Source organism: Coturnix japonica, chromosome 14, assembly GCF_001577835.2.
Source record: "Coturnix japonica isolate 7356 chromosome 14, Coturnix japonica 2.1, whole genome shotgun sequence".
NCBI lineage: Eukaryota > Metazoa > Chordata > Aves > Galliformes > Phasianidae > Coturnix > Coturnix japonica.
In genome coordinates this window covers 5,261,327-5,279,297 of record NC_029529.1, presented here as the reverse complement: position 1 = coordinate 5,279,297, position 17,971 = coordinate 5,261,327, and the positions used below count along the sequence as shown (strand labels likewise).

General features: G+C 46.3%; 1 protein-coding gene across 1 annotated transcript in view; it reads left to right on the top strand.

The window, feature by feature from the left end:
- The window catches only part of CACNA1H (calcium voltage-gated channel subunit alpha1 H), a 191,087-nt gene that overhangs the window by 164,443 nt on the left and 8,673 nt on the right, over nucleotides 1–17,971 (top strand). Inside the window, exons 26-32 of the mRNA XM_015876890.2 lie at nucleotides 3,300–3,451; nucleotides 5,142–5,251; nucleotides 6,386–6,519; nucleotides 6,863–6,933; nucleotides 15,612–15,690; nucleotides 17,098–17,219; nucleotides 17,528–17,866. Of these exons, the coding sequence (XP_015732376.1) occupies nucleotides 3,300–3,451; nucleotides 5,142–5,251; nucleotides 6,386–6,519; nucleotides 6,863–6,933; nucleotides 15,612–15,690; nucleotides 17,098–17,219; nucleotides 17,528–17,866 (1,007 nt within the window). The remainder of the gene's footprint in view (nucleotides 1–3,299; nucleotides 3,452–5,141; nucleotides 5,252–6,385; nucleotides 6,520–6,862; nucleotides 6,934–15,611; nucleotides 15,691–17,097; nucleotides 17,220–17,527; nucleotides 17,867–17,971) is intronic.

The following is a 17,971-nucleotide window of genomic DNA, read 5'->3' as shown; positions in this document are numbered from 1 at the left end:
GCCTTCGGCACACGGGGCCAAACCCAACCCACCTGCATCTGGTGAAGCCAGCAACTGCTGAGCAGAGCGAGGTCAGGTCAAATGCAGGCGGTATCCTGGGCTTCAAGGGCTGAAAGTGGGTCTGGGGGACAATGCATGCCAAAAACGGGGCAGGAGACTCCAATTGTGGCATCTCCCAACACAGAGCCGAGCATCTGGGCCTTGTAGAAACGAAAGGCTGGTTTTGTTTTAAGACCCGACATAGATACCTTTCAGAGCACTGACTGTAAGCCTTTCTCTCTAGGGATGAGCAATCATGGGCAGCACACAGTGGTATTTAAATTAGCCCATCTCAATGCCGAGCATCCAGCAGAAACATCTGAGCTGTAACTAAAAATTCAGGCACTGCATATCTTAGTGTTTAATATTTCCAACTAGGGAATTATCAAACCATCTTGCTTATTTTTCCAGGCAGCTGCAGGTATAGAGCTGCTCTGTGCCAAGCATGCTTATAAAGCCATTAGGGCTTTCTAATGTTTCATGCAGAGGAGAATAATGGAGGAGCTTTAGCTAGCAATTGTAATGCCAACCTAAATGCTTTTTAGCTGGGAGACGGCGCTTCATTAATTTTCATGTCAGCAGAATTACAAGCAAAGAAGCTTAGTACTCGTCAGAGAGGTGAGTTCCAAGCATTAGCCAACATCCAGAAGTGGGAGTGAGACAGGACTGTGGTTTTCCTTTTGTCTGTGTTTGATGATGTTCCCTTTCCCTCCCATGTTTCCACCAACTCAAACCATCAGCTGCAGCTGCAGGGATGCTTGTTTGCATTTGATGTTTGTCTGCCAGTTGGCTGGCTGGAGTCTGATCACAGAAGCTGTTTCTGTGGAGCAGCCGGGCACAGGTTGCATTCTGCCTGCTCTAATTAATGATGCATTCAGTGTTCCCTGTTTGTGGTGCCCACGTCCCCACCATCCAGGTCCTGCAGAGCCCACCTCTCTGGTTGAGCAGGCTGTAGCTGCAGGTGTGTGCACTGAACACTTACAGCCAAACTGCTGGGGGCTCTGAGCTGCTGTGTAGCTACATTGGCTGATCTCTCACTGCTTTCACCCTCCTGCTATTATGGGATTGCCCCACCCTAATACCAGCATCACCAAGAGCAGAAGCTGCCCTTCCTGCACTGCCCTGCTCACTACCATTAGCCTCGCATGAGCAGTATCTCCTCTAATGGACATTGCATGGGTTGCTGCACCGAGTATGACAGTGTTGTTGCATGTGTTTCCAAGCATTGCCAATTGTATCGCAGACTGTCCTTGTATGTGTACCCTTAGGAGATTTTTTTTCCATCTGTTAATCTGGCTTCAGGGGTACAGAGCATAACTAACCAAAAGGGCATTCCATAGAGCTCCCTCATCCTGGCTGAAGCTAAACCAGTCCCAAGTTTCATGGCCAACCAGATGACCAGGAGTAGCAGAGTATTCAGATATGGTCCAGGTGCTGCCCACCATTGCTAGCGTGAGGTCTGTGAGTTAATTGTTAATCCTTAGTAAGCAGACCCTTACTATACTGAGTAGAGCTGGGGTTATTCTCAGACCTCCTCAGAAATTAGTTTTTCAGTTTGCGAAAAGATATTTACAGGGAGAAAAAAAAACACAAAAACACCAAACCAGGTGTGTCAGAACCCTGAATACACATAAAAAGCGTATTTTACAGACTTCAGTAATATTTTGTATCCTTATTATTGCTATTTAGACACACTGGATCAGCCGAGCTCAATAGCAGAGGCAGTCTAAGATGGCTGGTAGGGCTTTAGGCACATAAGCGATGCGAAAGCGGATTCAAAAACAGTTGTGTTTTCTTTCACCTTGTATTCCCACAGCCTTCAGCAGAAAAAAATAAGTCTGTGTGACCTCAGTCTGAAGGAAATGTTTTCAGAATGCTTCCACTCCGCTTTTAAATGGCATAAAAAATAGAGTAGTTGAGAGAGAGCAGCAGATTCCATTTCCTTTTATCCCATTTATTTTAAGGTTCTGGACTCTAATCTGGCATTAGTTGCACTACCAATAAAAACATCAAAACCAACCGCATTTCAAGAGTCACTCCATCTGAAAGATATTAACAAGATGAGAGGAGGGATTATGTATTTCGCGAGGGCACTGGATGCTTTCAGCCTTATTTCCCTCCCTGTTTTTAAGGTGAAGCAAGACCCTTTTCCCCAACTGTTCTTACACTAAAAGCTTAATTTGCTGAAATATTTGCAAAAAAATGCCCTTTTTATTATGAACAATCGTGCTCTGGCGTAGTGTGACCTAACAGGTCTCTTCCGCTTGCAGAACTTGCCCTAATGCTGAGCTTGACCTTGCGTCCATTCTTTGAATGTTTACATTTCTTAACTTCAAAAAGAGAGTCCATCAGAGTGCCTGCCCTCAGCCAACTCGTGGTCACAGCCTAATTTAAGAGATGCATGCAGTAAATAGAACTCAGTCATGGGGCAGTGTCCAAACACTTGCCTTGGAACAGCCCAGCAAAATTGGTCATGTGCAGAAGTTTCCCTATTTCAAAGAGGAGCCATGACCAGAGGTAGAGAGATAAAATTAATGCGGTCGTAGCCTGAATGTTTTCTAGATGCAATCATGCCCTTATTATATTTGCAGAGGAGCTTGTGCTGATGGTCACTGTAGAGAGAAGTGCTGAGCACCCCGCTCCATTGCTGGTGATGCTGTCCTGTGTGCTGTAACCCTCACGCATGTGCTCCACTTTGCCACAGGCGTCGCTGTGTTTTCTGTAGACCTCAATGACACACCAGAAGCCTTCTCATGCAGATGTTGAGCTCAGGTTATGTTTTTCTCTTACTTACACGTAACGTCACCAACTGGTAGAGAAGAGATGTGTTGCAGTCCCAAGCGATAAGACCTGTCCTGGGCCTTTTCTCTAAGCTGGATATGAAGCTTTGCTGGATTTGGAGCTTTTTGGTTCTCATTTCCATCCTGCTTAGCACCCTTCCTGGTTTGTGACAGTCTCATTATGTGAAGGTTGTCCCTGAACTTGAGGCAGAGCAGTAAGAACAGGGAACCCTGGGGAGAAGAGGACCTGGCTGTCAGCGCCATGGGGATCCCTTCTGCACACCCAATGAGTATGGCTCAGCCTGAGAACCCCACTGTGGTTCTTGAAGACCTCACTGCTGAGTAGAGGCGCTTTGCCTCCAGTCAGTTCTCTCAAGGACTTTGCTTGGACCACGTGTGTGACGGTGTGGTTGTGACAGCTGACAAACAAACAGCAGGACCTGCACTCATTGCGTTGCCTTTCTTTGTCTTTTCCTGCAGAAGCCCAGCGTAGGCCTTACTACGCTGACTATTCTCCAGCTCGGAAATACATCCACACCCTCTGCACCAGCCACTATCTCGACCTCTTCATCACCTTCATCATTGGAGTCAACGTCATCACCATGTCGATGGAGCACTACAACCAGCCAAAGGTAAGAGCCATCTGTCAAATGTGTGAAACGCAGCCCTGTGGGCTCAAAACTATACTGTTGCTAAGAAAACACCAGTCCAAATATTTTCTCTCCCTCTCCCAGCTCTGACTGACTCTCAGACTGTAAAACAGTCCCGTGTTTTAGTCCAGGGTTTTAGAACATTCTGTTAATGGATATAACAACGAAGCTAATGCATGCAGAGCAACGTTTCTCTTCTTCAATGAGTTTGAAATAAACTAAGTATAGCCTTTCTTTTTTTCTTCACGTATCCTCAAGTCCTTTTTTCCAAACTTCTGGTATAAATCACATAGCCCGTACATTTGCTGCATACATTAACCTTCCATTGCACCATTGTTCATGGAGCTGTAGGATTTGTGTTTGCTTTTTCAGCTTTGCACATTCTTGCCAGGTAAGCTGCAAATGTCTCCTGGGAGCTAAGCCAGGGGGCACCAAGCCACGGGGTAATGTGTGTGTTTTATGCCAGCAGTCTGAATGCTGTTCTGCCTCCATCATTCCTTTACATAACGGTCTCTGTTTCACGTGTAAATGTTATTTATCCAGATGAGGTCGTATTTATACTTGTTTTACATTCACGTATAACAGCGTGGTGTAAACCTGAATGCAGACCATCACAAATGGTCCAAGAATTCAGGCTTAGGCAGTGAGCTTTATGTGAAATAGAGAATAGTACCACGTTCTTTTAACTTAGCTATTCCATTTTAGGAACAGAAGTAGGGAGTGTGGTGTGCACTGAGGATATCTGGCATCTGAAAAACTTGCAGCTCCTGTTCCCAAATAGTGAGCATTTAGTGTCAGCAAAGCACAGCCATCACACCGGTGTGAACAGGACAGCTTTCCTGTGGTTTGAAGCTTCCTCTGTCAACACAGCAGAAAAGCCTTTTTTCTCCTCCTCTAATGCATTTTATTTCCAACTCTGTCTGTTTTGAAGTTCATTGTTGTCATTTTTTATTGTAAGAGACCTGTACTTCATTTAATTAATTTCCCCTTCCCTCCCTCCCTCCTCTCTCCAAATCCCTACTCAACCAAAGAGCTGTTTTACTCTGCAGCTATCTATTTTAAGATCCAAGCAAGATTCTTTTGCTATTGTTGGCCTCTAATTCCAATCAAATCCATTATAAACACTCATCATCTTGAAGTATAAACACTGTGGATTCCTGACTTCCGAGAGCAGCTCTATAGAGAGTGAACATTGCACCAAATATGGATATATTTGCCCAGCTCTAGAGATGTAACATTTTTCAAGAAGGCAAGACTTAATCCATCCCCAATATCATATATTTTTTCTGAGTGCTTTAATCAAAGCCATTGTCCTAAGGATTGCCATGCAGGAATGAAATCATCCATTAAGGCAGCTCAGAAAAAGTAAACTTTTGTTAGTAGGAAAGTGATGCAGTTTTGTCTCTGCCCCAGACCCTCAGCAATTTATGTCATGAAGCTGGGGGCCTGATGGCTCTTACTGTTCTTAGCACATCTAATATTAGTGCTTATGAAGGTTTGGTCTGCATCAGTGTCTAATACTGTGTTTTGCTGTGTAATTTAGTGCAATTCTGTACCAGAGTTCTGCAGTCTATTACGTCATTAGTCCCTACATCTCTGTTCTTTCCCACCCTTGTATCTGCCCATCCCTGTGCACTGCATTGATCTGTTTAACTGGTGCCTCTCTTTTCAGTCCCTGGATGAAGCCCTGAAGTACTGTAACTACGTGTTCACCATAGTTTTTGTGTTCGAGGCAGTCCTGAAGTTGGTGGCATTTGGTTTTCGAAGGTTCTTTAAGGACAGGTGAGAGTATTTTAAACTCCTTTGTAATTGGGACAGAGCTGTAGTGACCCAGTTTCAAAGCCAGTTGCTGAACAAATGTAGCATCACTACAGTAGTACCGCATGCTGTGTGCAAGGGAGAGCAAAGGGCTGTTTCTCCATGGGTGCAAACTTTATAGTATAGGAACTACAGATCCTAAAAGCATCTGGGACTGCTTTGCAGAGGGAATTCAGGAAATCCTACAGAATTCTAGACCCCCTCCTTCTGCCATTATCTGCGTCTCCATCAGACCTGACCAGCTCAGCCTGGAGGTCAGAAAACCTGTTGGCATTAACATAGTCCTCAGAAGAGTAGTTTTGGCAACGTACACTCACTGAGTTCTGCAGGCAAGCCTGTTCTGCTGCTGGACCCACCCAGTCCATTGGTAGGCTGCTGGCTTTGGAGAAGCCCTTGGCAAATGTAAAGATAGTTGTGTTCAGCCCCACTGCCTTCAGATCCCAGCTTCAGAGACCTACAGAGCATACTCTGCCATTCAGCCAGAAGCGATTGTGTGTGAGAGCACATTGTGGTCTGGCAGCTTGCTGGGGAGCAGGGTGAGATCAGACACTATTCCACAAAACCAGTGTGTTTGTTTCATTTACCCTGCCTGGGCGGATGGAAACTGCTATGAGCAGTGTTGCTTAATAGGGAAATTGCATTGGAAAGACACTCGATCTCACGTTTCACTGTACTGCAGTACTGGAGTGGAAGGTCCTCAGCAATTGTTAGGCTATAAATCAGTGAAGATACTCGAGTGTAGTAATGTAATTGAAGGAACAGGTGGCACAACATGGTAGCAGCTGTGCTGCTTCACATCGAAGGTCCACCCAGCCTAATATCTTGTCCCTGCAACTGGCTCCAGCTGGATGCCGAAGGGCAATAGGAGCCCCAGCATTGGCAGTAGCACTTCCCAGAATAGGATCCCAGCCAACAGCAGCTCAGGACTGTGTGCCAGCTTCAGTGAGTTGGTTTTATACCACATAGAAGATTGCGGGCATAGAACGTTTGACAGCAGAAAGACCTTTGGGATTTGCTTGTGATTGATTTTAAAAGTTAATTCTCTGTTTTTGGATGTCCAATTATTTTTTTATTGTCCTTCCTCTCTTTGTCTGTTAGGTGGAATCAGCTGGATTTGGCCATAGTTCTCTTATCAATTGTGGGAATCACGCTGGAGGAAATAGAGATGAACGCTGCGCTGCCCATCAATCCCACCATAATACGCATCATGCGGGTGCTGAGAATAGCAAGAGGTACGACCTGCTCCATAGGTCTTCAGCCATCCCTCCAGACACATCAGGAAATGGTTTGGCCATTTGTTCTTCTAGTCCTGCTGTTTCAGTTTGGCATGCTGGAGTTTTTGTGGCATTGGGTTTGTTTTACTAGCGTCACTAACGTTAGTTGTTGAGAGATGTAGTAGGGATGTTTGGATTTTTGGTGGGTCCTGCCAGGATGCAGTGAGCTTGCCATCTCTGTGATATGAAAGCAAGAGAGATGGGACCCTTCATTTACAAGGTTTGAAGCTAGATTTCCTTGTTGGGTTCTACTTGAGATGCTTCCCAGCTCTGCTTAATGGGATTTGGTTCTCTTTTGTAGTGCTGAAACTGCTTAAAATGGCCACTGGAATGCGAGCTCTCCTGGACACAGTGGTACAAGCACTTCCCCAGGTAAGCTCCCAGATTTCATCCATGACCAGTTTGTTCCCCCTCAAAGTCTGTACCTTTGGGGCCTGGGGATGGCTCTGTGCCATGGGGCTTGGTGGGCACTGGAAGCCAGCTGGGAAGGATATCAGCTTTTTCCACTGCCACCAGCACCTTGATTAAGGAGTTTTGCAGGGTACAGCCTTGTATACATAGTCTGTGTTAGACAGGAGAAACAGGATGGTGGAAAAGAGAGAGCATAGTGCTGTAGGCTGAGCTCTTCTAAGACACAGAATTCACCAAGAAGTTCAGGGAAGATCAGAACAGACAGAGAAAGCTGTTGGTGAAAGCTCTGGATCTAGTTTGCTAGAAACAGCTCAGCAGGTTTCTTTGCAAGGCAGGAACAGCCGCACTTCTTGACATGTATTGACAGAGGAGCTACAGACTTTGAGAGCCAAGTGGGAGAGGCATTTCTGAGTGTTAAAAGCCCGGAGTGAGGTCTCAAATCACTGGACTCTCACATGCTGCAAGAAGAAATGAGATTCTGCCGCTCTTAATGGCACTTGACAGGATCATTCAAGTGTTCAGTTCCTGGGACTACTTTGTTAAGGATCAATGTATTTGCGGGGCTGGGGGGGAAAGAAGGAAAGAAGTACATCAGAAGAAAACCAAGAAGTTTAGGGCTCCTTTGTATTTAAAATCTTGTCCTGTTTGTGTTCTGCTGGTTTGTGGGTTTGATGTTCAAATTCCTGATCTTCCTGTCTTTGGAGTTCAGCTGCCTACACGTTCCTATTACGTACGGGAATATATAGCAGGCAGCACTGTAAGTGGGGAAGAGGACTCTGGGTTCTTGTGGATTCATTCACTCCAGAACAAGGTGGTGTAAAGATGCTCTGAGATCAGAAAGGAAACACTGCTGTGCTTTGTTCAGAAATAAGTGCCATTATGGGGTCTCAGGACCTCAAGGATCAAGCAGGGAATCAGTAGGACTAGTGTGTGTAGTTACCCACATATACCTCTTTGAGATGGTTGCTATGTGTGTGATTAAAAGGATCTAGGAAACAAGGGGAATTTCTTTTTCTTGGAAAGGCCCATCTACTTTTCATCACAATCATGAAGATGTTTCTAATGTGAGACATTTGCCATTTGGAATTCAGATCTCCTTTTCAGTGAAGGAAAGCTCCATCTTGGCTGGGACCAGGCATGGAATTTACCAGTTTGACCCTTGTTTTGGCATTTCAAGAAAGCTTTTCATTAGTGTCTATTATTTTCCTTCTGAAAGCATTGTGATTACAGAGCGTATTTTCTCTCCTTCATTCTTTTCTTTCCCCCAAACAATAGGGTGGCTGCAGGCCAGGCTTTTTGTTTCCTCGGGGTGTTCGTGCAACCAACATTCAAACCAAAGGCCTCTTTTACAGGGAAATCCCCAGGGATATTCCAAGCAGATCTGGTGCTGATAAAAATGCCACATTGCCCCTCAGTGAAATTCATAAGATGGGCAGGGAAGTTTGGAGAGATCTCTTCCACAGTGGTTGCTTTTCATAAAGCTCTAGTTTTCATTTTAAAGGCAGGGCAAGAGTTCCTGCTCCAATGATTGTAGCAGCTTGAAACCACAGCTGGAAGATCCTCATTGAATGTACATAAGTGGCAAGAAAAATTAATTCCATGTTTACTCATTCAGGGGAAAATTCTTCATCTGGTGTTTGTAGAATGCCCATAAATGGGCTTACAAACATAAGGTATCGTTACAGCACTCATTTCTTTTTCTTCTTCTTTTGGTTGATTTTCATCAGCTTCTTATTTGGTTTTATTCAGCAGCGGAGAGAGCCTGAGTAACTCCTAGAGAACCAACTGTCCCCAGGCCTGGGGGACAAGCCCATTTTGATCCAAGTTTATGGATGCCATAAAACAGGCTGAGTCTCTTCTCTTGGAATACAGAGTGACCTCGAGCTTCTGTTTTCAGTGCAGAAGGACTTGCTGTCCTGATGCATCCTCCTGTTCTAGCAAACTGTTGTCTACTCCTGTACAGAGCTCCTCTCTTTCACCTAGAGTCTGAAAGGGAATGAAATGGAATAGAGGAGAGCAAAAAAACAAAAAGCAGAGGCAAGAGATACAGAAAGAGCAGTCAGAAAAAGGTCTCAAAATGGCACTGTCTTTATCTACCATCTCCATTCCCTCTTAGCCCCAGAAAGTGATTGGGGTCGTTTGAATCATTCATCATGGCCCTGCTGTAGGCCATCTCTGCTTGTGCTGTCCTGGCTTTTACCCCCACCACACAGACTTGGGGCAGTTTCTCCTTTTCAAACAGGAATCCAGTTTCCAGTTTCACAGCTGGTTGACCAAGAGGTTAAGCTAGTAATGGGGCCATGGTCACCTAGAAAGGCACTGTCAGCCTCAGCTCTGACCTGTGCTGCTTTAACACAAATTGCTAAAATCTGCTGCACTGGTGTAGACTTGAAATAGACCCGGTGTTTGAAACCAAACAGCTAAAAACAAAGCTGGGTTAGCACGACCGGCACTGACATCACCATGTAGACATTGCAAGACCCAGCTCAGCCAGTTCAGTGCTATTCACAGATTGAAAAGCTCCTTGTGACCACAGAGGCCAGCTCCCAGCATAACACAAGTCCCTGAGCTCTGAGCTGGACTTCAGCAGGTCTTAAAAGCCACCCCGTCTTGTTTAAGGATGGGAAGCGTTGAGGTATCAGCCACCCGCTGTTGGTGAAATACATCCTTCCAGTAGGTGTATGTTCTTTAAAGTCTGATGTTTTCAATCTGAATTAACCATGTTTGTTTCTTTCATTGTATGTTACTTTGCTTTTATCTTCGAGGACTTCTCCTTTTTGGAGGTAATAAGAGAGAAAATAATCTCTTGCACTCTAACAAACAGAAGAACATTGAACTCCTTTAATCTCTCAGTACGAAGCATATCTTCAAGATCTGTTTCAAGTTTTTTACTCTTCTTTATGAGCTCTAGCCCCATTAAGGTAGTGTAATGAATTACACCGCTCAAGCTTCAGCTGGCTATTCACTTGCTTATACGTCTGGTGGCTGCATTGGTTTTGTATGCAATGTCTGCACCGTAGGACTCCTGTTCAATGGTAATCCTTTAATCTCTTCCACATCCCCTGCCCCATGAGGTACAATTCACTCTTTCTGTGGCAGGGTCAGCCCTTGACTCTCAGACTCATAGCTTTGATTTTGGCTGAGTGAAGTTGCTCATTGTGTAAGTGGTTCCCATACCAAGCAGCCCAGCTCAGTTTGCACAGCATTTCAAGTATTGGTTGCCAGTAACCTGCAGCCACTGCTGCTCCTGACAGCACAAAGTGGAATCCAGTCCAGTTGCCAGCCTGGCTCTGTAGAGCCAACAAGAGGAAAATGTGGATTTTTCCTATCAAATCTTGTTTGCAGGAATAGCAGCAGATACAAAGGGAGCAAAGGGAGGTGGTTTATCCACGAGCTTTTTGAGGTCATATTTTTACTTCAAGCAAGTAACGCAGGGTTTTTAATTCTAAAGCAAATGAGGCTGTCATGGAATTACAAGGCACAGCTATAAGGGCTTATTTTCTAAGGTGGTCTGCATAGCTGTTTTCTCTTTCCTTATGCTCATCTGCACCGCTCTAGTTCTGCTGCAATGACTGATTTGCACCCCTGTGACGAGAAGTGAGATCCAGCCCATCTATTTAAACTCTCTGGGTTCTTTTTCTTCCTTCTTTTTTTTTCACTTGCTCTGTGGACAGCACATTAATTAAATGCAGGACTGTCCAGGGTTACCTCCTTCTTGTCTTCAAAGCTTGGAACTCCCCCCACATACAGTCTGTGCCAAGGAAAAAAGTGAAGAACTCCTTGTCCTGTCCGTCCCCTGAAGGACAGCCTATAGTTTGTTCCTGTCCAGGAGTTCAGCTCTTCTTGATGCTGCAGTTTCTGTGCTTATCTGTAGCTCTTGAACATATTTTTTGGCATTGTCTAATGGCAGTTATGGGACGTACACAACAGGCTGCTTTTGCCAGGTGCTGGAAACACAATGACTGTGAAGCAAGAATAGGAATGTCTTATCAGCAGGCATTTCAGTTGAGTCTGGTTCTAGAAGATGGGTAGGTAGGAGTGTGCTATGCTACACAGTGGAAAGCTTTGCAGAGCTGCCCAAGAGATATCCATAGAGAAAAGAAGCAGAAATCACTAAACAAGGAAACCAGTGCTCTGCTGGCTGGTAGTGCTGGTCACCGTGGGGCTCAGTGGATACAGTGAGAGGAGCTCATTCCATTCTTCTACTGGCCCTGTGTTTGCACCACTGAGATGATCACAGCCTCGAGCTTGTCTGGTTGGCCCTTTTCCAATGCTCCTGGAATTCACACAGATGGCCTCTCTTTTCCAGGCAAATATGCCCATTTTCTCTAGGGTTTAATGCACAAATTTGCCTGTGTTTTCTTGCTTCCAAGCTTATTGCTCTGGTTGAAGAGTGCTGGAAGGAAGATGAGGACTCATGTCCTTGGAAAGGATTGGCAGAGGTTTCATTTTATGAGAAATAGCTCTTGACAGGCGCCCCTGTGTGCATTGCCTGCATGGCCAACTGAAATGCCAAGGTGTGGGCCAGTGATGCAGAAATAATTGATGTCAGAGCAGGAAGAGGCACAAGAAGAACCCCAGCACATCTCAACCAGCCACTACAGGAGTGGGACACCACCAGACAAATATTTTATCAGTGCTTCACCCAGAGCAGGGAGAGCAGAGACCAGTGGGTGCTTGAGGGCTTTGGGCAGGATCACACAGCTGGCAGTGCAGCAGAAGAGTGATGGTTCCTGGTATCAGTGCATTAACAGTGAACACAGTGACTTGCCTGCAGCACTTGGCATCTCAGCATCCCCAGGGGCTTCCTACAAGGGGTGAAAGCCACTGTCCTTGTGCAGTATTGAGATTAGGACCAGAGGCGCAGCAATCCACGGGGGAACTGGCGTTACTGGTAGCTGTGTGATCTAATACAGAGGGAAAATGAGAAATGGGAGAACTCAGATCTCATCTGTTATATCCCACTGACAGCAAGACTGGCCTGTGTCCAGAGGAGCGTGTGTCACACCTCCTGTAGCCCAGCATCAGTTTGTATCACTTGAGAGGCACAGCACTTGCATATCAAGCTAACACAGCTTGGTATAGTTTCTCTGCAGCCCTGTGCTTGCAGATAATGGCTTTTTACTGGCGTAGGTCAGAGGTTGGGTTCTGATGGGACATACAGTGGTTCCACAGTGTCACTTAGGGAGAGGCAGAAAGCTAATGGCAGAGGTGTCTGCAAGAGCTAAAGCAGAGACAGCTTCCCCAGGCCACGCAGGAGTGGTGGGAGAAGGGTTTTGCTGGAAGTGTGAAGAGTAGAGTTGCTTTCCTCACTGCTGAGCAGGGTTATTCCAGGACTTCTGCAATGGTAGACCACAGATCCAACTGGAATGCACCGTGTTGAAGGGAGGGAGCTCCTTGCATGGGGCCTCCCTGCTCCTCTGCGTGGGATGGAGAGCTCTGCTTCTCTCCCTGCCTCTCATCCCCCGCCCCAAGAACACACACTTCAGCCAGCAGCAGATGGCAGCCAGGGTGCCAGGGAAGGTCCAGGAGGAATCACAAATGTTCACCAGTGGCTCCGTCTTCTCCTGTGGTTTCTCTGAGGTACTTAAGGACACCAACAACATCTCCAAGATGTTCTTCACTTCCTCCAGGCCCCAGTCTCCCCACAGCAGATGATGGATAGCCCCTGGCTGACAGAGGCTGGAGTTATTTGTAGTTTTCTCTGCCCAGCCAAAGGCACCAGTCAGGGGGAGCTGGATGGATAAACACAGTATGGGCTGTCCTGTTAAGAGCTGCTAGAGCAGAACCACTTTTCAGAGCCTGCCTGGATGACTGGCTGCCAAAGCTGAGGTTTCTGACCAGAGTTGGATCTCTGTTCTTGATGGAGATTCCAGCACAGGCATCCCAGCCTTTGGATGCTGGGAAAAGTGCCTGGATGTGCTTCTGCCCCCTCCTGCTCCTCACAGCCACATGATTCACACGTAGCATTTTTCTTGTCTGGCCTCAATGGATCTCAAAGTGCTTTAGAGACATTAATTACCTACTCAAGACTCAAGACCTGCTGTCTTAGCCTGCTCAGTAGCTGCTGGCTGACCTCACTGCTTCCACCTCAGCTGATGTTGCGAATGTGCCTGGGGTCTTTCTCTGTGCTCGTGCCTTGGTGAAGGCCATGGGCTGAATGGGACCCTCCTTTCCTTTACTGAGAGAAGCAGACCAGAAAGCCGCACGCTGGGACAGACAAAATATTAAATCTGGCATTGACTTCTACTTCAGTAGAGCCAGAAGCTGCACAAAAAGACCAAGTGGTTTTTCTGAAGCACCTGAAAAAGATGTAATTGATTTTGCTCACTGCTTTCTCTTAAGCATCAGGTGCTCAAAGGCTGCTGAGCAGCTGGTACCCTGTCCAAGTCAGGAGCTGTGAGCTCGGGATGTCAATATACTGGATGGGATGGAGTTTAGCAGTACAGGTAAAGCCTTCAGACATCCTAAGGTCTTTCATTTACTGCTTTCTCTCCTATCTCTCTCCCTTGTGGTCACATTTCCACATCACTGACAGATTTCAATCCCCTTCCAAGAGATGCATCATCCAGGCTTTGAAACTGTCCCTGTGACTGCTCTCAGCTCAGGGCAGATGCAACAAACACTTCTCAGCCTTATCGTGATGTCCCGAGCCTATGCAGCAACTCCACAAGTGCTCTCTGGACTAGTTATGAGACACGTTGGTTCAGTAATAAACTTAAATACAGAATCTTTTACAAATGCACACGGGGCACGTTGTTTATGAGCAAATGTCAGCTCAGTTCAAAACGACCAGTTATCAGTATTTCTGCCTGCAAGGCTGCTGTGCTTTGTGTGTTGGCAGCTGGATAATAGTGCTGAGTGATAACCTGGTAATAACTTTGATGTTAGTCTAAATTCTTTGGAATTTCATCGATGCCAGAAGTTTGCAGGCTGACTTCTAAAGCATTAAAACAGCAGTAAAATGTTCAGCTTATAGGCTGCTTTGAAAAGAAAACCAATCCAAGCTCCTCTTCTGCAGTGCTACAGCATCAGCCTTTCATTTACATTCAACCTAGAAAACTTGTTTATCACTTTCGTTTGCTGTTATTTGCTCATTTGCCTCCCTGGCAGGATGCATGTGCCTCTTTCCCCATGTTTCCTGATTTGCAGTCATTTTGCAGGCTGCCTCCCCATGTCTTACAAACTGCCAGTGGACCTGCAGAATTGAGCTAGAAGGCGTTATTCCAGAAGGCAAAGAAATTCATGCAGTGAAATAATCCAGAGCAGCCATCCACATCGCTGCATTATCTCTATTATTCCCTGGAGTGTGGTAACAGTGTTAGTGGTATTGCAAAGCTCTACGTGTAGGAGCCTGTTGAGGTTTTATTGCAATTACAGTCTCCACTGGATGATTGGACTGTTCCCATTTCTTTAATAGAAACAAACAGACAAATCCAAACAAGAAATACCTACTGATAGCCGTGTTAATTTGGGTTATCATTGTTATCCTGATAACTTTTCAGATGGCATGAAGCAGCGTGGTCAGAACACTCTGAGACCAAAGAGTTAACTGGAAGATACCTTGAGGATGGTGAATCCTTTGGGTACCTGAATCACCACCCAGCTGTTACTCAGAGATAAAATGAGGCTCACGACACACATCTAATGGGGCAGAAATGGCTCTGCCTCCATCATAAGCTGATAGACATTTAAAAGTGGCAGGGAAATAAATGTGGCCAGAGTTAGTGGCAGGTAAGAGGCAGGCAGTTAGCTGGTCAGGTCACGCTGCTCTTCATGTTCTCTGCCTAAATCACCAATAATCTGCACTCTGAGGTGATTTAAAGGCTTAGACTCTGGGGTGGATAAATGTAATGCCGTTATTATCAATAACCTCTGTGTTCACTTCAGCATCGTTGCGCTTCTGTTACCATCCCCTATTGCCTCTTTGCAAATGCCTGCTGATACCTGATAGCAGCACACCACGCAGTGTTCAGACTGCAAGATGCTGCATCCGAGTGCTGGTGTATGGAATAAGGCTTTTCTTCTGAGACACTGAAAGCTCAAAGTCTGGTAGTTGTTGCTGTAAATGTCTCTGGCCAGGATGGGAGAATTTATGTCCTACTGGAACACGTGTTCCTTTTCCAAATGTCCTTCAGAGTACATGAGCTGTTGAAAACCAGACGAGTCCTCTTGTGGCTCAGAACATGTCATGAAACCTTCAGTCTTCATGCTTAGAATTGCAAACCTGGCAAGCAGAAAGGAAAGGCCCTTAAACTCAAAGCAGAGCATATTGTCACCTAAACTACCAGCATCCCTTAAGCTACTTCTGTCTGAAGTGCAGAGCTAAGTGCCACCGGGGCTGCGGCTGTGGGCTGGCCGGGTTATAGCTGAGTGCAGCATCCCAGGTAAGTGGAATTGGGATAGAGAGGTGCCGGCCCAGGGGCTGCTTTGCACATAGGAGCTCCTTCCCCCACCCGGGAGCCTTCTCTGTGTCTGTCATAGCAGAATCATGGAAGGGCAGCAGGATGCTGGAAGCCAGGAGATGAATCGCCGCTGGCCACCGGTGTCCCTTTGTTGTTTGTATTTAAAATGTGATGGAGCAATTGAATTTGTGACCTCAACTTGCCTGACCCTTCTTCTGCTTTTTCCTTGTGTAGGTAGGGAACCTTGGCCTACTTTTTATGCTCCTGTTTTTTATCTATGCTGCCCTGGGAGTGGAATTGTTTGGCAAGCTGGGTGAGTAATGTGCCTGCCACAATTTATTTCATCCGGTTGATATTTATTTGATACCTAGCTGCTTCCTTTCTTCCCCTTATTCTTGGGTCTTCACAGCTCTCGGTCTGAAGATTAAAGCTTTCTCTTGATCTCAGGGTCACAAGTGACATACGAGGATGTAATACAGACCCTGTCCAATGCGCACACACACAGTAGAGGTTTGTCCCACACCACCCTTGGCTGTAGAGGAGCTATTTACTGTTTAAATATAATTGTCTAGCGTGGACGTGTTCACAAAGATGGAAGTTTGCTACTTCAGACAGCACACGAGTCTGCCGAGCTGGATGGCAGTCAGATTCATATTGGAGTGGTGCCACCATAAACACGTCCCTCCTTGCAGCTTCCACTGCACTCCATTAGTTTCGTGCACTTGGCTGATATTGCTCTTCCAGCTGCCTGAATTTGTCCATCCATTGTTCCTCTCAGCACCACCTTCCTCTCTCTGCATAAATCACGTAGCGTCCACTGGTTCCTGCAGGTCCAGCATCGTTTCTTCCTCCTGCTCGAGGTGCACGTGTCCACCACTCAAAGTCAGGCAGAGGGAAGAGTATAAACCTGGCTGAGCTGGGCAAGGCAGCGAGTGCCTGTAAACGTGCAGTGCAAAGCAGACGTGTCTGCCCTCCCAATGCTTCCATCCCAGTTAGCATCAGAAGGGCCCATCCTCCGCGGTGATTTTATGGCTGTCATTAATCCCCTTTATGAGTCCAGCCCTGTGCTCAGGTTACAGATGCCTGAAAGCAGAATATTTCTTTCAATCCAAGACAAATTATTCTTCAGTCTCCACAGGTTCTGTGTGTCCACCCAAATGAAATACTGTGCGTTTTATATTACTCATCTGGATGTATGGATATGTATTTATTCAGCCACAAAGGGGGAAAAAAGTCTTATTTGCAGAGGCACCTTCTGCTGTACTGAATCCTTTCCATGTTTCCAGGCACAGCCTTGCCAGTGCCAGCCCTCAGGTGGCCCAGCACATGGCAGGGACAAGGCAAGACCTAAAATGCCTAATAGCAAAACTCCCATGCAAGAACCATTGCTGTCTTTCATCAGGAGAACATAATGAGCTCATGTTTTATGGAAGGAGGGATGTTTTGTGTGTTCCATTTGCATTCGTTAGTATATTGTCTCTCAGGAAAAAGAAAAAAAAAAAAAAGAAAAACGAGTTGATTTTATTGCATAGAAATAAAACTTAGCATAGGTAGGCCCTGGAAAAATAATTGGGGTGGGAACTGTAATCAAGAGAATAACAGACAAAGCAAAGGGGGGGCACTGTGTGTTGAGACACCCCAAAAGGGGCACAGGGGCAGCTCCAAATGAGCGCTGGCAAACAGCCCTTCACTGATGTGCTCCCACCTCATCCTCCTGCAGACTGCAGTGAAGAGAATCCTTGTGAAGGGCTGAGCCGACATGCGACCTTCACCAACTTTGGGATGGCCTTCCTCACCCTCTTCCGGGTGTCCACAGGGGACAACTGGAACGGTATCATGAAGGTGTGTGCAACGTCTCTTCCTTCTTGTCTCTGTAGATACGGAGCTACAGCTTGCTGGTAAACATAGGCAGCTCTTGACTGAAAAAAAGCAAAAGAACAAAAGATCCTCCTCTTTGTAGATGGAGTCTGTATTCTCTTCCATTCGTTTGGGTTGTACCCACAAGCTTTTGTGCTTGGGATATGTTACTATAGATTCAGCCCTCTGAAGGGTTGTAAATTGCCTTTGATACTCTTTGAAATTAAGCTATTCTTTCTGTAATTTGGAGCCCTGGAGTTTTATGAATCCCTCCCCTGTTCCCTCTGTTGCAGGACACTCTCCGGGAATGCACTCGGGAAGACAAGCATTGCCTCAGTTACCTGCCTGTTATCTCTCCTGTCTACTTCGTCACCTTCGTCCTCATCGCACAGTTCGTTCTGGTCAACGTGGTGGTCGCCGTGCTCATGAAGCACCTGGAGGAGAGCAACAAGGAGGCCAAGGAGGATGCAGAGATGGATGCTGAGATTGAGCTGGAGATGTCCCGAGGAGCGAGCACCTCAGCCACCAGTGGAAGCAGGGGAGGTGCAGTGGCCCTGGAGAGCAGAGCACCCTGCAGAAGCCAGGAGGCCATGAAGTCAGAGCCAACAGCGCAGGCAAAGCACCAAGCCCTGGTAATGGTTTGTTTGAGATGTCTGCTCTTCCTGTGCTCAGGGGAGGGAGGGGATGGTTCCTGACAGTCCCTGCTGTCTACTATTGGCAGTTCAGTCCCAATAACA